This window comes from Electrophorus electricus, chromosome 18 (assembly GCF_013358815.1).
Source record: "Electrophorus electricus isolate fEleEle1 chromosome 18, fEleEle1.pri, whole genome shotgun sequence".
Classification (NCBI taxonomy): Eukaryota; Metazoa; Chordata; class Actinopteri; order Gymnotiformes; family Gymnotidae; genus Electrophorus; species Electrophorus electricus.
In genome coordinates this window covers 7,539,319-7,566,962 of record NC_049552.1, presented here as the reverse complement: position 1 = coordinate 7,566,962, position 27,644 = coordinate 7,539,319, and the positions used below count along the sequence as shown (strand labels likewise).

The window sequence follows — 27,644 nt, the reverse complement described above, 5'->3', positions numbered from 1 at the left end:
GAATGGGTAAATTGGGTCAATGCTTTTGCTTCTCTCTAGTGCATAGCTTTGCAAGTTTAATTGAATTATATATGCACAGAGTAGCAAAAAAGAAAAAAAATATTGATGATCATCTATAACAGGTTATTTTCTTAAAGAAAAACATCAAAGGACTTAGTTCCATATGCACCTCTTTTTAAGCAATTCTACAGCATGCGATTCTAAGAGTTAACCCACCCATGGCAGACAACCAAAATAAGATTTTTTTTTTTAATTTTTAACTTAAAAAGTTTTTCAATATCATTATTTTCAAACATTGATTTTTACAACATGTCATTCACAGAGTAGTAAATGGTTTCCAAGCACGGAACGGGCACCTCTGTTGAAACCGGGTAAAAATGAAAACTGAGTTGCTCCAGACCCACAAGCCCCGCCCCAACCCTCCCACACCCTCTGGTCAACCTCCCCGCCCTCCCCCAGCCAAGTTCAAATAGGAAAATGAAAAAGGAAAAAAAAAAAAAAAAAAAAAAAAAACACATAACACGGACATGGAGGAGTAAAAACTATTAAACGATGGGTTAAATTTCATCATTACTCCATATTGTCCGCCAAAAAAGAGAGAGAGAGAGAGAAACACAATTAGATTTGACTTTTCGTTCTTAAAAATGAGCATTCATCAGTATGTGCTTGGTTAGTTCACATATTCCAACAGTATTCTACATACACAATGTTTTATTCCTGTGCAAACAAAGATTTATGACTAGACAGAAACATAAAAAACCCTGGCAAAGTACTGTGGGACTACACACGTCTGGCTGCGACTAGTGGACCCCCCTGGTCAAGCTCAAAACCATCCACTTTAATTCCTCCTCTTTGACATGATAAAGCTGGATTATAACGACAGTGATTTTTCTCAACATAGTATTATCCATCTAGAAACTTGAGTCTAAAGTATTTAAAGACTAGGAGATAAGAGAGTGCTTTTGATCCTCGTCTGAAACACTAACCACCAAACAGCTGAGTGTAAGATTTGGGATGAAGGGGATGGGGGGTTAGGAAAGCTACCCCCCAAAAAAAGCCATCACAGGAGAGCTCATTTTAGGGGGCAAAAAAATAAGTTGTCATATGTTAGACATACCGCTAGCCTGCAGTGTGATGGTTTTTTTTTTTTGTTTTTGTTTTTTAAATAATCATTCATTGCGATGTGGGAAAATGGTCCCAGAAGGAATGCACGATTACTTTTGACCCCCCTCCCCCAACATCGCCAAGTTGTACCCACTGATTTCGGTGTGATCTAACCGAAGAAAACAATTGTGCTCTTTTTTTTTTGTTTGTTTTTCTTGGGAAGGAGAATCATTTTTGCCGTGTCATCACATAACGGGGTCAGTTCTGTTGTTTGAGAAGATTGGATATGCAATAAAATCGAACATTTCGATGTTGGAATGGTCTTCCAGTCAACTTTGGAGTCCGGACGCCATCTGTAAGAAGAGCAGAGGTGATCATTGAGGGGTGTGAAGGTACTGCTTCGACACACAAACACAAAATCCTTAAGTATGCTCAGTGATGACAAAATTTCAGATCTGCAACTGCTGCCCTGTTTTGGACCCAGTAGTTCGCTCACTTCATAATTATCCCAGTGTACGGAAAGAGAGTCGTCAATGAATGGAATGAACTAAATAGCCTAAATCTGATTAATAACGCAGTAATTCACTTTAATTTCTAAAATTTTGTGGCCACATTTAAAGAGGCCTTAAATGAGATTCATGTATTTGATGGTTTGTATGGTCACATGAATATTAAAATGGTCCAAACTTTGCAGCATCTTTCCAAGGTTCATAACTTCTGGTCTGGATTAGATAGAGGCTGCCATGACAGTGGTGTGCATGGATGTCACCAAACCAGTATGAAAATGGCAAAACTAGAAAAAAAAAAAAAATCCTAAATTTAAAAACACTGGACTAAAAAGTTAGAGTTAAGGTTGATAGTTTCATGTTCTTTAGTGCAGTGGGGGGAAAAAAAATTTGTTTCTGGATAACTTTGCAAATGGTACATGGGTCCTTGTTCATTTTGGATTTCGTCAAAAGCTCCCTCGAGCTGAAACTGAAATCCGGAAAAATTCAGGAAGTGGGAGGACCTCCTATCTAGAAATTCGCTGGTTACACCACACCAGCACCACTTCCTGGAGTTGCATCACAACCTTACAACAGCAGGTGGCGGCAAAGCAGCTTATGACAATTCAGCTGCAACAGTGCCAAGGCAACAAGCACAGGGCAGGAATTGCAGCTCTGAAATGGCACTCACTTCAAGAGGACACTTCCCAACAGGTTTACTTGGAGTTGTCTGGATAAGTGCAATAGGTAAAATCCAAACTGCCATTTGGAAGGATGTTCTGGCTTTTATACAGCACGAGTCAAATTAGTCTCCCCCCCCCCCCCCGGAAAAGGATTTTGCTTGCAGGGTTCACTCGACAGCCTGGCCTAGAGTGGAAGTCCCCAACCAACGGGTCACCCGAGAAATTATCTTCGGTTACCCAAAGAAACGACTCGGAAAAAAGCAAAAAGTACTAGATTGCAGGGTGGACAGCTATTTTCCCGGTGAATTTGGCGAGCTCCATCAGTGCTGCAGCTCGTCTCACAACTCCCAGCCACTCCCACTGTAACAGGAGGCACAACGTGAAGGGAAATGTGTTTGGCTCATATGCTGTCATGATACAGCTCCAGTCCGTGGTTTAGTTCTATACTCACACTTGGAACAGCATGTGCTGTGCTTACTGCTTCCTAACGAGCATAAAAAGCCCTAAATTTTATTCATTTATTTTTTTTTAAAATTGTGGTGGCTGAAACTAAAAAGAAAAAAAGAAGAAAAAAGGAGAAAGCTTTGTTAAAAAGAAATAGGAAAAGTATGGCTTTATTGCGACAGGAGAATCGTATGCCCCAAGCAATCTGTATATATGTGGAGATATCCTCTAATGACGCACTGAAATCCTCAAGACTTGTTTTGCCACATCAAATCCAAATACCCTGCACTTAAAGACAAAACCCCAAGTTCTCAGAATGAAGTAGGAAAAAAAAAAAAAAAAAAAGAAGAAGACCCAACTAAACGGAAGCAAATACTGAAAACCACAAAATGTGGCAAGAGCATTGAATTGAGGGCAGGTACTTAGTAGCCAGCCGTACGGCTAAAGCTTCACTAATCAGCGCAGAATTAATTATGCCTGCTGCCAATGATGTGCGCTGTGAACCTGCCATTGATTGAAAGACATTGGCAAGTTGCAATGTTTTATAAAGAATTCATTATAAATGTTTAATATGCGCTATGTGCTTTCTGATCTCCAGTGTATGATTATATTCGTGATACATTTGACCATGAATTCGCTGAATGCAGCCTTGAGTGGGGTTTCAGACATGGGGATATGGGACTGATGCATGGGGCTGTGGTCTAAAACAAGTGGCATTATTAATAGTTTCCATCCCACAGAATCAATAACTCAGCAGTACAACGTTTACGGGGATCGTGATCCAAGTTTCTCTTACACAGTCAGTTGCTCTCTAATCTAGGGCAAGCCTCCTTTAACCTTTACAGTATCACCTTTTTTAATTGCAGAACAGGTTTCACACATTAGCTTAAAACAGGCAACGTCAGCCAGCCAATATAAGCCACACCCGATTGGCCGGTGTAGGGCTTTTCACAGCAGGCTTGGCGGCGCTGGTGGCCCAGGGTGAAGGAAGCACTCACTGTACTGCATTCCTTCACCAGAGCACACGCACCCATTGACCCACGATTCTCTGGTAGTGCCGCTTCTGTAATCGTGTCCTGGGACAACCGCGTTGCCAGTACCAGCAGATACACCCTCTGGAGTAATAAGATAACAGCAGCCTATAGCCCGTCACAGGCCAACTTATTAGACGTTCTGTGCAGCATTTTGATAACTGGACAAACGTACAGCCATCATCAAAGGGCACAGTCCCAAACATGCATCTGCTCACATCAGCGCACGCAACACGTGCGTGCTGTGAAACTGTGGCAGGGCTGAGCTGCCTGGGAGGGTCCATAGGCATTCTTCCATCCGTACCAAACTGCCTTCACAGGCGTACGTTGCCACTGTCTCAATTACTGCATTTCTTCACGTTCTCCATCAGCGGCCGTTCATCCCGTATTTGGATTTCGGCCACTGTAGCGTGCGGGCACGGAGTTGCCGAGTGCGAGTACAGGAAACGGGAAGGCACCGGCGAGGTGGTACTAGTCAGGCCCGGATCTCTTCCTCCACCTGTCTGCGGTAGGCCCACAGGATACGTAGCCTAATGCACCGGGCGCAATAAGCATGCGTAGAGCTGCTGCTAGAGACCCGGGCGGGTCGCTCCTGTAGCATCACTCCCGCTCACAAGGGGAAGGCTCACCTTGCGCCTTTAATTCCAGATCTTGAGGAAGCTGTCCCAAGATCCTGTGGCCACTGCCATTCCATCATCAGTCACACCCAAGCAGCTAACACGGTTATCATGGCCCGCCAGGACACCTGTAACACACACGAAATGAAGAAAAATAAATAGAAGGAGGAGGTTTAAATGATTAAATGGCTCCTCATGTCTCCTCTTGCTATGACAAGTGGGAGGCACAGGTAAGCCACCTTTGCTGTGTTTATTAGCCATCATCTTGACTTGTTAATGTTAATTTGTTAGCATTAAAGCCTCCCTCATCCAAGCAAATCTCTGGAGCACATACACTGCTTCTGGGTGAGGTGCATATTACACTCTACTCACATCAAAAAGGGGTGAGGCCAATAAAACTTTAAGAAAAAGGAACGTAGATTGTAACAAATTCTAGGCATTTGTATTAGCCATCATGGACCAATGGGTGGCGCAGATATGGGCCAGCATCCCTGCGGGCGGAGCCGAGGACATGGGTGGGGCTATGGCGCCTCGGCAGACAGGCGCAATGTAAGTTCAGTATTTATGTGGTGGCCAGACCAAGGGTGATGAGCCTGGGACGTGGCCAGCGGCTAGGAGAGTACTCCGTGGGCAGAGGAGCGAGGAGACAGCGAGGACAAGGGCCAGAATGATGCGAGCTCACGTCATTTTAATAGGAGAATTCAACATCACATTAAGACTTAAGCAGTGGAGCATAAATGTATGTTAGTGGCAGCCTAGGCTAAATGTTATGAAAAGGGGAGAAAAAACAAAAACAAAAACATTTAAGCACAACCATTTAAAACATATTAAACTTTTGTAAAACAAAATATAAAATGATCATAAAATAAAACGCGAGGGTAGTGTATTTCAATGTGGTAGTATCCAATACTCTACACTGCATTTTTATGTATATCTGGTATATCCCGCTGGCCTGGCTAGCACATATTAGTAGATACAGTTCCAGTACTGACTGGGAATATGGCCATAATCCTATTAATGTACAGAATGTGTCATGTTACAGGGCTCATGTAACAACTTCACTGTGAATATACATATTCACAGTCACACATTCGCACTTGGTTAAACTTTGCAGTTTTTGGCCCATTAAGGCTTTATTTTTGGCTAAAAATCTCTTGTTTACAGAAGTTTCCTTTTGGACCCCTGCTCCCTGTTTGGAGAAGCCCTTGCCACACTGACCTGCGCGGTCGGCTTTGAGGGTGTCCCACACGTTGCAGTTGAAGTCGTCATAGCCGGCAAGGAGCAGGCGGCCGCTCTTGGAGAAGGCCACAGAGGTGATGCCGCAGATGATGTTGTCGTGAGAGTACACCATGAGCTCCTGGTCGGCGCGCAGGTCGAACAGGCGGCAGGTGGCGTCGTCCGAGCCCGTGGCGAACGCGTTCCCGTTGGGGAAGAACTGCACGGACAGAGCAGGAGAGGAGGAAGGGGGCGGGGTCAGCAAATGGGGAGGTGGCACGCTTAGGGTGTAGGCGCAACAGCGGCGGGCTACGTACGCAGATGGCGTTGATGTCGGACTCGTGGCCAGTGAAGGTTTGCCGGCACATGCCTTCTCGGATGTCCCACAGCTTGGCAGAGGCGTCGCAGGCGCCCGACACAAAGAGGCGGGTGTCTGGGGCCAGGGACAGCGACATCACATCACCGGTGTGGCCCGCGAACGTAGTCGTCTGCTGCCCGGTCTCGATGTCCCAGAGAGCACTGCAAAGGACGATGACAGGCGGCGGCTCAGAAAAAGATCCTTGCGGGCCGCGCGGGTAGGAAACGCCCGTCCCGCATCGGTGCAATAACGCTGCCGGGCGGTGCAAGCTCAGTTTGAAACGATTTCAAACTATTTGCAACGCAATGCTCACCGAAGTCTGCGCATTGACCTTAAATACACTGGTCATGATTGAAAACTAAAGCATCCCTTTTCCTCTTAGAAAAAGGTTTTTACATGACGAATAGGTTGTCATCTAAATCCTTCAGAGCGCTCACTAAAGACGCTTTGCCTAGAAATCACATAGTGTTTGGAAACCTGAGGAAATCAACCTGCAACTTTCTTCTCCAAGATACCCAAACTGTCGAGACACGCAGATGTAAGTGATTTTCCATGACTCTGCACAGTCGGGTGCATCGTGTCTATGTCAGTGTCTGTCTCTGATGCAAATGGACAAAGAGGCAGTGTTGGCACACTACTCCCCGCTCACCAGGAGGTGTCGCCTGAGCTAGTAACGATCTGGTTGTCGTCCAGGAAACGACAGCAGGACAGATAACCTGTGAGAAAACAGAAGGCAGGGAATGAGATGAAAATGCAGGAGGCCAGACGCAAAGTTCAAATAAATAAGTGCATAATCTAAAATAAAAAGGAACAGGCTAGTCTTGTTTCTTATGCCATCAGAACGATTAGGAAACTGCTCCCCATCATGGAGATGCTCCAGATCATAAAATCAGTGGTTCACTGATCAGTCTCTTGGTCCGTTTCACAGATCAGCACGTCCTCATCAGCTAATAACAAAGCCCTTCATGAGCTGATTAAAATGGGATAAAGAACAAAAAGGAGAGGAATCCCCAGGCCAGGCCCCCACCGCACTGCATGGGCCAGTGGGCGAGCAGCAGGACGAGCCGCCCCGCCCTGAAGGCCCTCACCCGCAGACGAACCACTCCGCCTTATTCCAGTGTAGGACGCGCCACAGCGTTACTGTAGTCCGGAGGTGCGGCCGCAGAGATTATGCTCGACCAGCTGCTCTGCCACACCTGATTTAAACCACTGGGATAATCATCATTAGACCTCCCGTCGGTCAAGGCAGTGGAGTGAGACGAAGTGCCATCACAGCCAGTTTCTGGACTTGGCTCAAATCTAGTAGAAATATGGCGGGTCCGGGGTGGTGTGGTAAGGGCGCTGTACCCGTGTGGCCTGCCAGCTCGCGGCTGACGCGCACGTTGCCCTCGCGGGTTTTCAGGTTGTAGATTGAGCAGATGTTGTCCAGGCCTCCGCAGGCCACGTAGTTGCCGGACGGGGCGTACGCACAGGTCATCACCCACGAGGAGCGCAGCGGGATGGCATGCACCTGCGGGAGGGTGGGCGGGACAAGTCACAAGACTTAACAGAAAACTTAGCTTTAAGAATTAGGAATGAAAACATTAACCACTTCATTTCTACAAAATTGCAGATAACAATAAAGATCTAACAAATTAGGTCAAAGCTGGGGATCAGAATGCAACATTTGAAACCAATACTGTGGTTTATCAGTACAGCGATAAGCATAGAAGACTAAAAATGGAGAAAAGGACACAGAATGGGAACCCTTAGGATCACATGAAAGCATTTGGTTTCAGCACACTGACTGACTGACTGACTGACTGACTAACAGACACACTGAGGCATCTGGGGGGAAACCCAGCTTACCTTGTTTGTGGTATAGCTGTCCCAAATAATAAGTTTACCATCCTGGGAGGCACTGACTAGGAGCCTGCAGGGAGAGAGAGGGACACATTAGCTGAGTTCATATGCAGGGCAGGAGCTTGGTAAAACCTGGCCAGCGGGATTGGACCGGGACCCATCGAACCAGGCTGCAGAATAACAAATGCTCCTGTCATTAGCCATCTTGACTTCAGAGATTCCAGGGTACACGTACACATTCCAGGCCTCAGTGGCAATATTCCCCAGAGTGCCTGCGGTTGAACTGCGCATCAATATGCAGGTAATCCGAAACCTGCGCCGCAGAAACTGTACGGATCGCCAACACACTATGCGGCCGCATTCAACTTCCTTCTCGTAGTAATTTGAATATGCAAAGCTGGCTGCATAATGATATTTTTTTTTGGACCAGGGTGGGGCCAGAAACAGGTGGCCCAGACTACAGTGCAAAACTTCCCACAATTCAGCACAGCACCAACGTCCTATCCCCTACAAGAGCCGGACCAATAATATCATGGAGAAGGTCGGGTTCACTGAACTCAAAACAACCATGTTACACTACACCCCTAACAAAGGAGAAACTGCAGTCCTCTCCTCCTGTAGATCAACAACGTTCATCTACACCTAAAGCAGGCTAACTGAATGAACGGTTCGGATCCAACAACGTTCATCTACACCTAAAGCAGGCTAACTGAATGAACGGTTCGGATCCAACAACGTCCATCTACACCCAAAGCAGGCTAACTGAATGAACGGTTCGGATCCAACAACGTCCAACTACACCTAAAGCAGGCTAACTGAATGAACGGTTCGGATCCAACAACGTCCATCTACACCTAAAGCAGGCTAACTGAATGAACGGTTCGGATCCAACAACGTCCATCTACACCTAAAGCAGGCTAACTGAATGAACGGTTCAGATCCAACAACGTCCATCTACACCTAAAGCAGGCTAACTGAATGAACGGTTCGGATCCAACAACGTTCATCTACATCTAAAACAGGCTAACTGAATGAACGGTTCGGATCCGCTGACTGGATTCAGGCGCGCAGCCCACCTAGACCAAACGAAGGCCGACGTTTGGTCTTAACAAAGCGTGACTAATTATCCGCTGTCCTTACCTGACCTGTCTAACATTACAAATTAAGGTCAAAGAAAAACATCTATCCTAACTTTGGAGGAGTGCAATTAGTGTCAGGGCCACAACCTACTTGTCCATGACACAGAACCGGCCCCGTAATAATTAGGAAGCTATTTCGGCCTCATCGCATTGCCTCCAGACACGACAAAGTAAGCAAACAAAACAAACAAACAACTATTCAGTATTTCTCATATTAAAAACCCCCCATGGAAGTCAACATTTTGGCATGGAAATGCAGTGGATCAGGGTATGCAGGACCTGATCCATTGGCCACATGTGACCCATTTAGTGCAGGCATGGCACCGTGACGTAGTGGGGGGTCCTCACCTGCCCCCTGGAGGCCACAGGGGGGCTGCGAGCGTGGCTCTAGCACAGAGACCTCTTGCACACAAGCACAGATCTCGCAGTTCAGAACGCCCTGGACACTTCCTGTTTCTTTGTAAACCTCTCTATTCCTTCAGGCAGGCTTTCAACAACCCCACCCCAACGTTGCAGTCCGAAGTAGAATGATATGTATGCAATGTGCTTCCTGTGCCTTTTGTTCGCTGGCTCTCACATGTATGCGCTCTTGTGCTTGTGGACCTGGCCTGGTGGGTAGGGGAGTAGACTGCTGGGATTACCTCGAGTCAGTGCCCCAGTGCATGGCGTAAATTTTGGCCAGGTGACCCCTCAGTGTCCGCCTGGTGCGCATCTGAATTCGCCCCACGGGGTCGATGTTAGCTGTGATCTGTGCGGGCGAGAGGAAAGTGCAAACAGTGTGAGGGTGTTGTTGGGGGACATCCATGAGACAGGCTGTATTTCTGCTCCAAACCTCTGACATGCATGCGTGCGGCCAGCTGGCAGGGCTCACCTGAGACAGGGTGGCATCGGCGCATGCTTTCCTCGCATCCTGCAGAAACGAAACTCGCGTCAGCTTCACCAAGATCTCGCAAAACAAGTTCACACTCTAGGCTCTGTGTTTTATTCTCTGCTATTCTTTGCCATAAACCTTTTAAAAAACCATATAATTTGTAGGGGTTTTTTTTGGAGAAGATCTTAATGTGCCACAATTACACTACTACACACATTTGCAGTGTCTTTGTGGTTCTCATGGGCTCACTGAGCAATGTGGGAAGGGGAGGGAGCCATCAGTACTTATGTGAGAACCCAGCGCAAGCAGGGTAATGCTACAAAAGCCCCAGGAAGTTTGAGCATTTCATTTAAAGCTCCTTCTGCTTCCTCCTTGCTCAACCAGGATACTGTCCTGACTGTACGAGAGGGCGCTCCAATACTCCCATGCCGCGATGTGTGCTGCTCCAATGGAAATCCAGTTTTAAAAGGTCCCCCCCCCCCTACAGCATCCTTGGGTATGTGAAAGACGCTTTAGAAATGTAACCAATTAATACGGTTCAAACTGGTTTACATTATTGTACTAGTCGGTAAAAACACATTGTCCTTCCATGCTGCCATTACCATTTCTATAACTTTCTTTATGAATTTACATACAGATGGAATCTCCCAGGAATGCTACAGTATAGTCATGAAATACAGCTGTGCATTTCCCAGGTGAGCTGACTGTATGTGAATAACCGCACACAATCCTCTGGTCAGATTCAGTTATAGTCTGCTATGAACGTCATCAGTGGCACATTTGATAAGCAGAGGTGTGTGTGTGTGTGTGTGTGTGTGTGTGTGTGTGTGTGTGTGGGACCCACTCTGATCTGGTTCTTCAGCTGCTCAGCCTCCTGACGTAACTGGTCGAGTTCGCTCATTTTCCTCTGCTAAATTATGTGCTTCACTCCTGCCGCGCACTGGGTCACTCACAGATCTGAGGATGAGAGAGAGACAGAACGAAGGGTTAGGTCGAGCCCATAGCATCAGCTTTAGGAGATGCAGTGGTCAGTGAGAATATCCACTTACAAATCCTTAATCTACCCTTTGTATTTCCAATTAGTTTGAGTGGCATGATCCTTCGAAAATGAAAGGAATCCTTTCACTCCTTAACACTTTAAATTTTCTACCAATAGAGTAAACGCCTTGCTGCATTACAGTAACGCCTAGATTGGATCCAATCAACTGACTGGCTTCTCAAAGCTACTAAAACAGAGTACGACATTCCACAGAAATGTCAGCAATGCAAAACTTCTGGGTGAACCAACTGGCCAGCCACAATGTGCCAGAGCCACATGAACACATATGATGTGACAGGTGTAGGGTGGGGCACACTGCTCTCTTGCCCCGCACACGACACACACAGCTGATGCACGAAAACATGCTGCACTGTGTGTGTGTGTGTGTGTGTTTAGACAAAAATCAGGCATGGCTGACTCGCACTCTCGCTACTGGCTCCTGGAGACAACCCACCCGTGTCCCTGCCAACCCGCGAAGCTGTTACTAAGCAACAGGGCTTCTGCAGCCAGCCTCTGCGCCGGTGCAGAGCGCAGGCTATTTAGGAAGCGGGACGGCCGGCGGGGCAAAGCAGCTGGCGTGTGGCTGGCGATAGCCGGGATGGGGGAAGGGGAGCATCTCTCCCTCCCCCCCCCCCCTTCAATTGAACAGAACCACAGGGGTCTACTGCCTATAAGAGGGTGCAGGCGATGGGCGTCCATTCCACACGTGTGAGGCAGGGCCCCCCCCCGAGTACAAGCATACCCTTCCTTCAGCTCCCTGCACAACGTGGGCCGGGACCACGTTGGACTTATTAGACAGAAACGTGAGCGAGCGAGAGGCTACTCCATACAGTGGACAGGTAAAGACCTGGGCCTGTCCTCTGCCCCTTCATTCCAATGTCACTCCAGTAATCCAGGGACACAGTTGATTCAGCTCGTCCACGCAAATCCGGTTAATGGCGAATCTGCTGATGATCCCAAAAGCAGTGGCTCTCCCGCTGACCCAAATCCAAAGGCCAACGCGCTTACCGCTAACACTTTTGCTCACGCCATACTGCTTGGAAACATGTGTCGTCTCTATAATCCCAGAAAACAGAAAGTGCTAATGCACCGTCATCGAAATGAACAGGTGTCAGATGTTGGTTAGTTGCGTAATTGACCATTAGCTAAACTAGTAACCATTAGCTAAAACAAAACCCGAGGCAAAACTACCACAGTATCGTAGTTCTCAGCTTTCCTTAAACATTCAAAAAAATTGTTTTTGAAAAAGTATTCAAATATCTTAATGAGTTTTTCCAGCTATTACTTCAAAACCAAAGGCCACACGTAGCGACAGCCAACCTACACGCTGGCTAAAACTAAAAGTAATCACAACTTTGTGCGACAACATACTACCCTTACAAGCCTAAAGCTTTTAATATCCATTATAACTTGCATGACCAAATCTTACCTTGCTTCCTTTATACAAGACACGGATCCTTAATGTTCGATGGCCAAGGACATTCTAAATGGATACCACATCCAATGAAAACCCAACCGCATTGCTCCAAAATGCTGCGCTCTGATTGGTCGGAGGTGGCTAACTACGTCTGCATTTAGACGATGCGACTTAAACCCAACATAATCCAGGTGCTAAAATGTGTCATGCTAATATTGCTAATACTCCTTTTAGCTGTCAAAGGTGCCACGGATTAGTGCTAGTTCTCACTCCTGCTTCTCCTCTACCTCCTGCCCAGGATGCCCCGACGACCTGAATATGGCCCTCCTTTCGAAAAGGCCATCTAACGACCAGTCAAATCATTCGCGTGTATGACGGGAGAAGGAAACAGGGTTTGGGGACTGGCGATGCGTTATTGTGCAGTTGCTGGAGCTCGTTCCACTCTTCGGCTGGTTGGGCGTTACAGGACTGAGACAGAGGGGAGAAGCAAAAGCCATTCTCTAAACTGGGAGAGAGAGAGAGAGAGAGAGACACGGTGCGCATGGCTGTCGGTTTAGTGTTGGCTTGTTAAGTCTATATAGATTGCAGCACTGGTCAACCCACCTTGATCATACAGAAATGAGAGAGTGAGAAGAGATAAAAGGCAAGTAAAGAGGTAGAGAGAGAGAGAGAGCGCGCGCCCTGGCTCTCTCCTCTCCCCGCACTATTTTTAGTCAGGTGGTGGATGGCTTGAGAGAAGAGGGTGGAAGCAGGCTTCACATTTTCCAGCGATGCATATCAGCTCAGTCATCTCAGCACAATGATGCACCCTCTACCACCAAACACGCTCGCACAGGCAACACGAAGGTTCAGATCCATGTCACGCTCGTTCATTTCTCCAAAAGGCTCTGAGAATATTAGCGGCTAGTAATAGGCTGCCGGTGGATAGATTTACTTCTTTCTGCTGTAGTCAGGCAGGAAGGAAATGGGATTGTAAGGGACTTCCTTTAGTCAGTGGTGGGCGATGCCTTAATAAAGCAAACTGCCTGTAAACCAAAATAGTCTTCAAAGTCTCAAATCATCAAACTGAAATTAATCCAATCCTCCATATAAACACCAAAATTCATCTTATACCCCAATTGATTCCTTTTGAAGGATTGCATGGGCTAACTTTGGGGGGGGGGTAGGTTTGGGGGGAGTCTTTCTGCCAAATGGAAAATGGCTGTATATAAAAGCCTAAGACCAAAAGGCCTTTATCAGTACCTAGCCAAGCAACTATTAACATGTGGCTCCTGTAGTAAACCTACAATGTGTATCCCATTTACTCCAATGGTGCAATTATATAGGGGCAAGCAAAGTGGATGGAGGGTAGCAGATTAAACTGGCTTGTCAATGGGTTATATATACCCATACACAAGTTATAAAATTGTAACTTATGTTTTCATACTTCTTGGATCCAATAATTATCTAACAGAACAGCTAAAAATAACCTAGATCTCGCATCAGCATATAAGATTATGTGCGCAGCTGATTATGATTACAGCTGTATAAATATTATAAAATACACAGGGTGTGCCACAGAACCACGCTCATGCCTGGGCAAATTGGTTCTGTTGAGTGCAGCGTCACTGCCAGAGTCCCCGGACCTCCAACCTGGGCCAGCCTCTTCCAGGGCGTGTGGGTCCCCTCTGGCGGGGGTCTCTTCGCTGTGCACGTCAAAGACATGAATGATGAGCGCTAGCTGCAGCTGAGCAGCACCAGGGTCGCTCGGTTCGCCACAGCGTCAGCACTGGGCTGCTCTGGTCCCCGTTAGCAGGTTTGGAGGTTTGTGACAAATACAGTGGCCTATAAATACCTCCCTCACCAAAGCCCTAACCTCTGCCAAAAACGGGCCGAGCTGTGGGGGTTTGAAACCGATTACTCTCACAGATTCCTTTTGCATGCTGTGATTAATATTTAATCCAGCTGTATTTGTATGCCGCATTTTGCGACAGACACCAACAAAGCAGCTTTATAACTTATCAATATTATCATCATTTCCATTCATGAATACAGTATGGTATTTTTAGGTTGTGTCACCTACCTCTAAAGAGGGAGATTAGCCTAATGGGAGTCACTCAAGAGGATGAGTTGGAGCGCAGCTCTCCTTAGGAGGACTATGGTGAAGGGTACTGGGGTGTGGTCACCTTCAGAGCATCATGCATCACACACACACACACACACACACACACACACACGCGCGCGCGCCCGCCCGCCGCTTGGTTTTAAAATCCATATGCTTCCACAGTATATGCTTCCTTTTCCTGTTGACTACAACACAAAACATCCATCAAAACAGACGTTCACCAACTCGAAATAAAAGAAACCTTAAATTAAGGGGCCAGTTTTTACTAACCGAGGGCATCTTATAGCACTTGTCCCATATGAGCAATGGCTTGGTCCCCGCGGATCTTAAGCCCCTCCCCCTCCCTTTAGCTCAAGTAGAGACTGAAAGCTTGCCCATGCCGAATTGCAGCCTGTGTCAAAGGAGAAGCTAAATCAGTGTTGCGCAGTAGGTAACCAGTTCAAAGTTTGACACGCAGTCTTCCTCACACTGTGCTATCTATTAAACATGGCGCCCCGATTCCGCCGGTGGGGGCTTAATAATTTAAGACACCTCTCCCTCCAGGGCAGCCGCCCCGTGGGCACACGGGTAGCAGCAGGGTGGTTAACTCCTTCCCACCCGAAACGGCAAATTTGGCTCGGAAGGGCGTGCTGCGGCCAAGCCCTCCAGGGCCTCCCGTCGCTCGCGTATCCACTTTGATCCGGGCCGGGCCCTCTGTCAGGTGGGGGCGGGGACGATGCGAACAAGGCAGGCGAGGGGACACTGTGGCTCGATGGGAGTGTCTGAAACATGTCGGGTGCATGGTTTCGGAAAGGCGGGCACGACACTCTTTGCTAAGGGCATCTGTCGCAATAGCACAACAGGAAGTAGAATTGCTGCATCCTGCTAAAAACTTGGGCCCTGCGGAGGGGTATGTGGGGGGGGGGAGGGGTTTACAGCGGGGCTTTTGTGTCTTCCTGATAACAAGCTGCCATTCGGAAGCTGCCTAGTAGTGCAGGGTTAAAGAATACAGGGCTCCCATTCGACATGTGCCAGATTAGCAAAGGGAGGTGCAGGTCAAGACTTTTCTGTTATAAACCTCTTAGCGAAACACGCTTAGGCTCCGCTTTGGGCTTCAACACAGGTTTTTTTTTGTTTGTTTTTTTAACGTTTTGGTCTGGGTCTTAAAACGTTTGGAGGCAGTACATATGTTTTGAATTTTGTGCCATGTCCCTTCGCTCACGACTAGTGACATCACATGACCACAAAGTCAGCTGAATGTGTGCGAAAGTGTACATGTGTTGTGTGTGTGTTACAAACAGGAAATGGAGGGTGGAGTGAGCCAAAGAACTAGGGCACACACAGCAGTCGCAATTGTAGTCTTGAGTCAAAACATACAAGCAAGGCCTGTCTGAGGCCCATCTAAGTGTGTTTGTAGTTTCTTAAAAGTTTCAGGACACCAGTTTTTTTTTTAAAGGGTTATTTAAAAACTCCGCAGTGTCTTTAGCAATTCAAATCAAGTGCAAAGTTGTGCAAAGTTTCAATGCAAGAGTCATATGGGGTGAGGGGGGGATGGACAGAGTGCGCCGCTCACACGGTTGGGAAAAATCTTCAGATTCTTTGGAACTGCCTGTGGTCTGTTCATTGTAACTACAGGACAGGCTTTGGCAGGGAGATGTTGCTCTTAGCGGCTGCCTGTTCGGGGTGGGGGTGGGGGGCCCCACACCGACTACACCTTGAACACTACTGCCAAGTTCCAGCCCGCAGAAAAGCTACCCCACCTCTCTTGCTCTCTCATACGCGCGCACACACACTTCCAACTACTCACCAGGTTGCCTTCGGTTTGGGCTGGGTTTACCGCGTCGGTTCCCAGACGCTGCACAAGCTTGCACGGCTTGTCCCCGGCCGTTGGCCTGAGGGGATGCTCTGAGCAAGGGCTGAACCAAAAGGCGATTGGTCCCCCCTCGCCACTGTCCAAATGGCAGCTGCCGGAGCCGGGCGGGAAGAGGCGGAGCTGCAGGACGGCGCATGCAATATTTAACAGCACTCTGCCAGCTACCTCCTCCCCCCACCCTACAGAGCATCCTCCATTTAAAGCCAGATTCAGGCGAGAAAAATTCTCTCCCCCTTCTACACACACCCACCCACTCTGCCATTTCATGATCGGTCCCCCTCTCTCTTCCTCCCTCCCTCCCCCGGCAGAGGCAGGCAGGACTGCTTCCATGTGGCCTGTATCTGGAGGGCGCACAGCAGCTCATGCGTGTAAATGTAATTGAAACACAAGGGGGTCGCGGAGAGCACCGGGAAAGAGGAGGCTGGAGGTCACTGACGGAGGAGGCGCGGAGGGCGTGCAACCTGCTGGGAGGCGCTCCTTAAAAGCCCCATTCTAAGCGTCTTTTTCTTTCTCCCTCACCAAGCTCTCTCTGCCTCCCTTTCGCTCGCTCTTGCTCTCTGCTCCTGGCCCTGCTGCTTCCTTTCTTCCCTGCCAACGACATGGAAACAAACAGTGGGCAGGCCTTCAACGTCACACGGCAAGGTTCTGGTTCCCCGCTCCAAATCAATCAGGCTGCTAATGCGCTGATGTCACCGTGCGGGGCGGGGAGGGGAGGGGTCGCGGGCTTTTGTCAGATGGTTGACTGGGCCAGCCCACGGGAGGACTGCAACAGGCCTTTACTTACGCACTGTCAAAGCGGAGCGGCACTTACAAACGGCGAGCTAATGCCGACTACCGATCTCCCCATACGTATGGCAGAGAGCAATATTTCAGAAATTTACACACAAACGTGGTCGAGGATGGATCAAATTAAACAGGTTCAGCAACTTCGGCATGGAAATCTGGTGCCCTTTCTGCGCGCGCACACACTTATATACATCATCCCCATATCTCCCCCAAGTATGTCCTGCCACTCAGAACATGCATCACTACATCAGTGTCATTGTCCTAATAAACACAAGCCAAAGCTGCTCGCTTTACCTGTGCAGGAGCAGCTAAGAATTTGGCCCGAGGAAGTGAAGGTGTTGAGTGCTAGCAGTACTTAGATGGGTAAATGCTCAGGCCAGGGCTCAGATATGGGAGAAGCACCTCCTGTGGAGACCAGATTGCCTTCCCCCCCCCCCCCCCCCCCCCCAAATACTGTAATACAGGTGAAGCAAATCAGCAGATATGTACCAGATATTAACCCTGTCCCCATGGCCAGCATGTTCCAAAGAGATGCACTTTTGATAATAATGATCCACCTTTGGCAATATATAAATATTTATAGATCAAATTTACATATTACACACACTTACATTATGGCAATATTTTTCAGAACCTTGATGAAGACAACACCAACAGGATAGTGAAGGTAACAACAAACAGGAAAGACTCCTACCAGCCAAGACAACATAAGCAAAATAGCAAGCACATGCTTCCCACCAACACGCAGTTTTACCTTTAGCTAAATGTAGAACTGCACGTTACTAGAATGCATGTGTTAGTAGTTGGCTAGTTTTTTTTTTTGTTTTTTTTTTTAGCCAGCTAATGAACCAGCTAGCTAACTGCTATGATACAATTTCTACCAACATGAAGTTTTACCTTTAACTGGCCAAATGCTAGTGGGAAGTGCATAAAAAAATGGCTAACTAGTTAAAGGTTTTACATTTAGCTAGTTGTGTACCTCCCTTACAAAAGCTAAAGAGATAAATCAGTTGTATCACTATGAACAATTTTAATCCCACCGTTTCAAAACTACCTCAACATATGGCTGTGTGTTCATGCCACAATAAAGTGTAGTAAGAAACAAGTCTTTCCCCGTGGTCATTTTACATAAACTACTTATTTTCTGAACTTACAGAAATTGTGCACCATCATGATTGTTATCTAGGTGTGAAATGATCAATATCGGGTTATGAGGTTTCAGTCATATTGCACAACCTTAGTTCCTGCCATTGTACTGGAAATAAACACTAGCCAGAAGGTGTCTCAATAAATAAATAAAAAACTGTCACAAAAACGTTAAGAATAACTATGAATCAGGGGTGTAACAATATATTGTGCTACTGAAATATGATGTTGGACATGTTCTGTACAGCTGAGATTTCATAATGGAATGAAAGCGATTTAATTCTGAACCTTATTCTGCACCACACAGAGAAAGCATAGACCCATTTGTTCATTAAAGCAATCCTAGTGAATACAACCTAAGCACAGTAAAAGCTTAGTAATTGGCCAGGCTGGACCAACACTGTACTGTGTAAATAATTTTAACTTTGCGACACAATTAATTGCATAGCCTGCTTTGTTGGGACAGAAAGGCGATGCTTCCCTGCTGAGTGAGCCACGGGCACGCACAAACCCTCGAGCCGCAGGCCTCGCCAGGGGCCGCGCGGCGCCGGGGAGGCCCTCGATTTCCGCGGGCCAGAGTAGACCTGGCCTCGAGCTCCCCACCCGCCCTGGGCGCAAGGCATGCTGCTCGGTCGGCGGTTCGCGGCCCACTGCTTGTAATCTTTTGGTCCTAAAAAGAAAGGCTTGCGAAATTTCAAGGCCTGTGTATTTCGCAGCGGAGCAATGGCGCATCAGAGCTCAGAGCTCACTGCCCCTCCGGGTGCAGCTGCACTGTCAGCACCGGCCGTGGTGGGGCTATTTATAACCGGCTGCTTCTGCTTGTGCGGGGAGGGAAAGGGCGGCTTCGGGGACCGTCTTGCGCCAAATTCTTCTGTTTTAGCACGGCGCATTTGTTTAAAATTCATTACGTTTTGATGAAGCAGCGGGGGAGCGGTTTACCTTGACATGGGCAAGGAATAAATAAATGCATTTTTAAAAAATTAAAGAAAAATAAATAAGATTAGTGAATGGAGCGTCCCACCCAGACTGTTACGAGACTTGAAAAAATGGGTTCTGAATATCTGACATCTTATTCTCAACCAAGAGAATCTCTTTTTCTCTGGAAAATGGACAGGAAGGTGACCAGTTCATAAGACACAAATTAAATGTTGACCAGTGCACTTGGCCAGTTTCATTTCTTGTGGTAGAAGGTAGTTCCTGTAGGGCAACAACGAAGTCTCTGAACAGGCAAGATAGTTTCCTCTTCTGCTTAAAAGTAAATCTTTTGTCATTAGGCTATATGGTAAATTTAACGCTCATAAACAATAATAAACTGAAAGCTATAAGGAAATGGAAGCTTTCATAATCCATTTACAAATGCTTTCGAGTCAAATTATTACAAATCAACAGGAGGTTAATCGTAAATGAAAAATCGAAGGCCAAAAGCCATTTGTCTTTTTTCAAATATAAGGAAGACCATTCTTTATGGGCAAGATATCATTTACTATCAGAACTTTTAACACTCAATATATATAAATAGACCTCAATATCAAAGGAAGGAGTTGGGATTCAGAAAAGCCAATGGGTGGTTATGTAGGCCACATGCAGCACTGTAAGGGAGGATTCTGGTAAACTCGCTTTAGCCAAAATGACAGGTCAAGAAGAGGTCTCCTTTACAGGTCTTAATGGGACAGCTGACTGCACCAACCCACCTCTGTGGATCTGACCTTTGATAAAGGCTCAGGAGCGTGATGGACAATAATGGACCTCCATGCAGAGTGCAAAAAAACCAAAACAAACCCCCCCAAAAAAACCTAAAGAAAACACACTCCACAGACATAAGTAAATAAAAAAAATCTATGGCTATGCACAAATCTTTAAAGCCATTTAAAGTTTTCTGTAACTCCTAAAGGCCTTTTAGATGTTGGCCATCGGAGATCCAAATATTCCACAAAGGTTACAGCCATACTGCAACCCAGGACCAGTTCGGTGGTATTTGCAACAGAGCCAGTATGCAACCACAAACAGGTATGTTTACACTACAGCTCATCACAGGCGCAAGGCATTGGCTGGCCCCTTCATGCAGCCGCAGCGGCCTTTGCCGAGGGCCACCCGCCCCGGCCCCGCCGTGTTCTGCTCGATATAAATCACTGGGCCCAGACGTCGCTGTTGCCCTGCGAGCTCATCATTGGGACAGGAGGCTGAGCGTGCGCGGCGAAACTCGCCGACCCCCTCCTTCACCCAACCCCTACCCCCACGGGCCGCTTACTGCCGCCTCCAGCTAAACAGGTTCCTCTGGACAGCAACCAGTGCGAGCTTCGGCTACGACACGGCTATTTAAAATGCCAGCACGAGAGGTGCTGGAAGGTCTAACGGAACACGGCAGTAGGCAAAGGCATGATTTCACCCCCCCCCCCTTCAAGGAACTCATCTTCGATTGCACTAATACACGAATTACCACAAGTATGTGGGGGGGGGGGGGCGCACTAGTGAGCAGTCACATGACTTAAAGCTAATCATTCCAGTTAGAGAGCTAGCCTCCTCCAGTCCACCTACAGCCTTACATTGTAAACAAAAAGCAAAGCCTTTATTCAAAATGTTGCTCCTTAGGTATGCCATGCAAACGCTCAGTCAGGCAGGGGCCACTTGTTACACTGTGGCACGCAAAGCAACTCTTCCCCCCTAAAGTTTGGATATTCAAAATCACTGGTTGGTGAGCCCCTGTTCGCCGATAACTGGTGAGGCGAGTGTGAACAGCTCCATGCAAACCAGCATGTGCGTGAGCACAATCTCCTGCCTGTGTGGCTGGGGGTGACCTAGTGCTTTCTGCTGGTCACACCAGTGCGGAATAATACCCCACCTCGGTCAAGAAGCACCTGTTTGTATTCAAATACACTCCTGTCATTGGAGGCTATTACACCCTCATCTGCATAAAACAAATATCCAAGTAAAGGAAAGGACGCTGCATACTACATGAACAGGCTACCACTATGCCCTTGTGTTTAAAAATACACAAGTGTGTATAACGGTGTGGCATCATCTAAAGACCAGGGTCAGAGGTCAAGACTGAAAAGACTCAAGCTACTGAAGTTTAGCCAGACAAAGCTTGCAAGTGACCTGTGGACAGGAGACATGCGACTCTAATAGCGGCCATGTTAATTCTTTATTTTGCATTTACCCATCGGTCCACTCTCACCTTAAAGCTTTGCGGTGCTCTCTTCCGGTTAGCCGATTGTCTGTGCGGCTGCGTTAGCAACTGGCTGTCTCCAGTCTAGACACTGCACAGATGCACTTTACATTTACAGCAATGCGGCCAAAGCCTGCCCACTTCTTTTGGGCAGCCATCACGCAGATTTACTTGCTAAGGTTCACCAAACCTGGACTTAGTGCAAGGCCGCTGAGAGAAACTGAAAGCTTCTCATTACTGAAACTTAATGTTTTGTTGCAGCCATTTCCAGAGATGCATCCAAGAACACCCAATGCCAAACAACATTTTAACAAGTATTTTTAAAATCTCTTGACTAAGGAATAAGCACATTCTGGATTACTGCTACCTAGGAGAAAATTGGCTATAGGATCAGTTGCTACAGATCCTGGCAAGACAGGGTTTCTGGCTTCAGTGACTTTAAAAAGCTTCTCCAGGCCACTGGTCAACACATCAACCCAGTACTGGAGACCAATCCAACCTTGACGTGGCCTCTCGAAACACAGATAGATGCACAAAAACTTGAAAGCTTTAAAATTTCACAGTGGCATTTTAAATCAAAATGCTTCCAATTCTCTGCACAAAGTAATAAACTATTATTCAGAATTATTAGAATTTCTGTTCTGAACAAATATCTTCTTCCATTGATCGGGAAGGAGAGCTTGTTTAGAGTATATTCCAAACATCACACAATTAAAGTCATAATCTGAGCTCAGAACAGCAGTTGCATTTGAATGAATACTGTGAGCTGCAAGCACCTTTGAGTTACCATAAAGCATAGGTGCTGCACCTTCATCCCATATCCTTACTTACCTTTGACATCCAAATGTGCAATCAAACATTAGTGTTGTACTTAAAAAACAAACAAACAAACAAACAAAAAAAAAAACTACATCACCACGTCCACTTTTTGTAAGCACCTGAGCACATCTGTTACACCTACATAGAGCGAGGAAAGACAGAACATGGAAGAACGCTCTCAAAACATGGCTGACAGGAAACGCATGCACACTTCCTGCTACAGGATTTTTGCTGGGCGTTGTAACAAAGACTGCTACTGAGATCACTTTAATTGCTCAGTAAGTGCAAAAGAAGACTTCTGCACATTGGAAAAGAGTAAGGCAAATTTCCGCTTAGGCATGGCTTATGGGCATTGGTGTGGTCCAGCAAGGAGGGTTTGTATTCAAAGTATAGTAAAATCTTTTTAAAATGAATAGCATGCTTGTGTTTCTTTTCTTCTGAAAAGAAGTGTAAATCAAAGTGTAATGTTAAAATTTAAGATTCCATTCTTTAAAATGGCTGCAGTTAAAAGGAAGAGTATGTATAAGCCCTGAACAAGTCCAGATCACTGTCGATTTCCATTGAATTTGCAACAACCAACATTAACTATGGTCTAAATTGCAATGTTACCTGCACAACTGTCCTCACGTGCATTTGTAAAGATGCACATTAATATTCTAACAGGCAGCCCTTAATGAGAATTCAAAAACTTAGAACATTCCTGAACCACATAACTGAGAGCTCATGTACCGCTTAGCCACCACAGTATGAGCTACCACAAATGGGAGCTCTATCCTGAAATGCTGAAATGCACAATTCACACAAAGTGGGAGTGGCCTAGCATTTCATTCAGAATTCGTCTTGGATCCTCGAGCTACAAAAGCACGGCCTGCAACTCAAGAATGCAATTCCAAAATTAAAACCATAACAATGACATTCATCAATATCATTGCCCAGGTCCAAGGATAGCAGGAATGTAATCCCATTCAGGTTTGTTGACCGAAAAATGAAAATGTAAAAGAACCCTCCCCCACCCCCCAAACAAAACAATAAACAAAGACAGGTTATAAAACAGATTATTGAGCAGCATATGCTTCTCCCATAAATCTTATTTACTTAACAGTGTCCAACATCTGGGAGCAGAACCTAAAGGATCAATCTAGGAACATGTGTATTTGCTAACAACCATTACTAAGCATTTAAATGTCTGACGTAAATGCACTGTGGGGAAAAGATTAGGTCTTATGCCAAAATGTATAAAGACGTATGGCATTGTGACGCATCTCTAAAGCCACTTCAATACAAGTGTTATTTCAGGGCAAGGACATTAACACCAATAGGTGACCTGGTGCTACTCACTCAATATGATTGCATGTGTGAGAGTGCCCAACTACTGGGCAAACAATGTCTTGTCTAAACGCGTATAGAAGCTCAAGTCATGCGTGACTTAGCATACTTGTTATGGACCAGGGAAAAAACTAGAAAATGTGTCAATTGTCACTTCCTGGAATAATAAAGATAATCAGAAAATGAACTGTACCCATCTTGAATACATTTATCTTGCTGGCGTATATGGCCTAAACCATTTTTTAAAATCCACATATTAGCAGTACTACAATGGTAAATAGTTGGGGGATTTTACATCTTTTGTATTCTATGTAATGCTGTTCCAAGTTAGCTGTCTCTTTCTAAATCAGAAGTTACAGTGATGTGCAATGCTCAAATCAGTGCTGCAAAAACATTTTTATATTTATTCACGCCACAAAAGGCAATAAGCTACTAAATAATATACAAAGAGATTTGTTAAGGGCACTACTAAATTCGTAAAAACAGAGAAATTGTCCCAAAACAGCCTGTACATTCTGTTAAAAAACTATTACTCCGCCGATGTCCCTCCATGTTGTCCTAAATCTGCTGCCATTAACACGGCTCGCTCGCCTTCAGACTAGCAAAGAGATGCAAAATACGTTTCGCCCAATAATCGAAAGCAATTTCGATGGATATTATGTTAAAATATTATATTCAATTAACCACAATGTCCAGGCTAACTGCTGTTTTCCTCAAGCGGAGGAAAGCGGTGTAGGGAAAAGAAAAAAAAACGCTGCAAACGCCATCTTGTTCGTTGCAGCTGCTTAGGTGGAGAATACAGGGACCCATTCATTCTGGGAGTGGGCTCACGCAGGATGAATTCATCTTTGTGAACAAGCACATTAGGTTACAGCATCGCCGGGAAAGTTTCGCAGTCATGTGTGGGGGAAAAAAATAAGAGTACAAGTATTTAAAAAACCGACCCAATATGATTCGATCGATCACGGCTCAGGCTCAAGCGCAAGCGAATGTTTCACACCCATGACTGTGGTCGCTACAGTGTTACTACCACCCTCAGAAACGAGATCGCGGGTAGCAAATTCATGCAACAGGGTTTTGGCTTCAGACTATTTTTTCTTCTTCCAGTTAGAATTCCCCCTCCCATGTCAATGCATTTCTACCTTTCAGTTCATAACACCGGGATGAGCTGCTTCCTCATTTAAAAAAATACCCCGTTTCCTCTACAGTGCATTCGAGGTAGCACATAATAGTTACAACACCAACGCAGAGATTTGTACCCAGGTTAAACTGATTGCGGAAATGCAATCAACTAGTTTTTAGATCGTTAAAAGCGGAGGCTGGATTTAAGCTTCGATTAAATTCGCCAAGACTATTCGCTGAATCACTAGCTCTTGGCGGAACTCAGCCTCGAGACGAATGCTTAAAACGACCACTGAATACACGACGAGCCCGACTTTAAGCTGTCGATCGGGTTCTGGTCGATCGTTCATCCCTGCGACCGTGTCCACACTTTTCATAAACTTCCACATTCAAATTGTCCAACGCGGGTCAAGATGAATGTAGCGGAGACAGGCACGGCAATATGGTGGCTAATCCGGCCAATAACTGCATAAACTGACACGTCCGTCCATTTCCACTACAGTATTAACTCTGCTTTGCTCCCTTTACATGGCAGGGGGGGGGAATCAGCACAGTTCAGAGTGCGCTTAACGAGGACTAATCTGTGCGGCGTCCCTTGTGTAATATTTCGTATAAATAAATCAAAAACCCAAAACCTGATCCATCAACCAGCAGCGAGCTACAACGTTACTACTTCAGTAAAAGGTTCCCGAAAACACGCCCTGATTTCAGTCTTATTCTGGTCGCTCTATACAACCAAAAATCTTGTAGCGTAAGGCTGTACACTAACAGAGTAGCTAGCTAGTTAGCTAAGCTCAGGACCAGGAAAAAAAAGTGGGGGTGGAGGTGCTGGGCTTTCTCCTCCTCTACAGAAGTAGCCATTTTCAGCGTCGCTTTAATTGTTATTGCATCTTTAAGCACCGTATTCGACGTCTGCGAATGGTCAACCGTTGTTGCAATCACAACAATCCTGTCTGAGCCTTCAACGTTGCTCGTTTAAAGTATAGGTGATGTTTTAAGACGTAGCCAGACTTTGCCATTTCAGATAGGTTGTCTTAGCTGTGAGTGGCTAACCTACTTGGTTTCAATATGGAAACACCTCTACTCCAGAATAAGGTCGAATGGTGTAACTGCATATATTTAAAAATGTGTGCTGCCGGTAGCTCGTTAACGAGGTTACCTCTGCTGACAGGAACTGAAACAATCCCATGTAAAAATAGTCGGACACTGGTGGGATTATACAACTCAAATCTGAATGAATATAGATGTGAGCTTGTTAGGATGGCTCTCTCTAGCTAACACAGTAGGTCCTGTAAACCCGACGAGGATGAACGCTTGCTAGCTAAATATTTCAGGCACATGACGACGATTTTACAACCCTCTTTTGGATATCGCGCTGATTCTAATATTAAGGATCAGCAGTTATTGAAAAAAAAAAAGTTATCTACATGTTCGAGCGACTAATGAAATATTTCGTTAGATTTCCAATTACCCATCTGTTTACTTATCTTACCAACAGCTACCCCCACCCCCGTTATGGCACATACAAGCAGGGAAGTCAATCAACCCAATTAGCTAGCCAGCGTTAGCTCTCTGCAACGTTAATTCAGCAGCGGCAAATTCATTGAGGGATAATATTGAGTTTATTTTAAAACGTCCACAACGACGTCTTACCCGTTTTCAGTCGTGGGAATCCGTTGTTTATATCGCATTGACTGGAAACACCGAAGATAGACTCCCCTTCTCTCCAACCACCACGCAGACGAGCTAACAAGCTACCCAGGAGCGGCACTCCCCGAACCCAGCTTTCAACACACCGGCACACAGGCGCAGAGACAGGGCAGAGTTCACGGCAGCAAAATATCAATTTTTGGGAGTAAAACGTTCTTAAATGGAAGTTCTTCTTGTAAAGCAGTTTCTTCAGATAAAGGTGATTTAGTCCAGCCCCTATCCAAATTAAGCCTTCCTTTCTCTCCCACTGTCGTTCGCTCCTATTCTTTCTTCTCACCACAGTATCTCAAGCGCTTCCTCCGGCCATTAAGCAGCAGAGATGGGCGCGGTAACCCTGCGCTCAGAGCTGGGAAACCCCACGCTTCGGCTGCGTCACTACGTAAACCCAAAACTGATTTAAACAAATTGATGTAGGCCTACTTTTTAAAACTTGAAGCGTGGTCCTAACCTTTTATATTTAATTTCCATATCACTGGTCCTCTCATGGTTCTTTGACGATCATATCTGAAATGTATGCTTTGCTTAAAAACAAATAAAATGCGAGTGTTACATCACTAAACAATATAAACGTTTTCCTACTACAGTAATTTATCTTATAACTGGCAAGTTACTTCTAGAATATAAACATGCTTAATCTAAAGAACTGCAAAAGGCTTGCCACAGCGACCCCAGAACTAACTCTTAGACTTAGTTGAGTTTCCACTGCATAGTCCAACGTTTTAATGAATGCTGTCCTACAGCCTGACATAAGAAAGAGCTATTGCATTATCAAAGATGATACAATAAATAATAGATATCCTATATACAGTGGAATAAGTGTTTTGGGGCAGCACAACTAACTACTAAGGTGGACATTTATTTCATTTCTGGCATGGCTAGATTTACATGGATGACATTTTGTCAGTAGGCTACACCCTTTCTCTTTTTTATTATGTGAAAAAACAATGGGAAAAAATAAATAAATAAACTGGCTGGTATACTGTTTCAAGCCTACTTGTAGGAATCATCAAAATCTCTTTCCCAAAGACAACTTCAGCAACACTTTGGTCAGTCTACATGTTTTTCAATGATAGGAATTTAGGTAGCAATTAATAAAGCAATCTGAAAATCAAAACCCACTCACTTTTAGTCATGTTATATCCACTTGTCTGCTTTTAATATTTGTAATTAATATGTGTCCCCATCTTCTTTTAGTGTGAAGTACTGTCACTGCTAAAAGCATATAAAGAGAAAATTATATTAGCCATAATTATATAAAGAAAAGAGATTATCTTAACCATTCTTTTAACTGTTATTTGTCCATGTCTATAACTTTGTAGCTGCCAATGTTTTGAGAAATAGACTGTCTGAGGAAAAAGTTACAGTGTT

The 27,644-nt window shown here is 45.7% G+C and overlaps 1 protein-coding gene across 1 annotated transcript; it reads right to left on the bottom strand.

The window, feature by feature from the left end:
• Window positions 1-696: 696 nt before the first annotated feature.
• On the bottom strand, window positions 697-26,612 carry gnb1a (guanine nucleotide binding protein (G protein), beta polypeptide 1a). Its single transcript, XM_027015012.2, has 11 exons — window positions 26,220-26,612; window positions 10,634-10,746; window positions 9,790-9,828; window positions 9,560-9,666; window positions 7,786-7,849; window positions 7,285-7,447; window positions 6,587-6,653; window positions 5,897-6,098; window positions 5,583-5,799; window positions 4,377-4,492; window positions 697-1,457 (listed from the first exon to the last, which is right to left on the bottom strand). Exons 2-10 carry the CDS (start codon window positions 10,688-10,690, stop codon window positions 4,386-4,388), a joined length of 1,023 nt encoding a protein of 340 aa, XP_026870813.1. The 5' UTR covers window positions 10,691-10,746; window positions 26,220-26,612; the 3' UTR covers window positions 697-1,457; window positions 4,377-4,385.
• Between the last annotated feature and the right edge of the window lie 1,032 nt (window positions 26,613-27,644).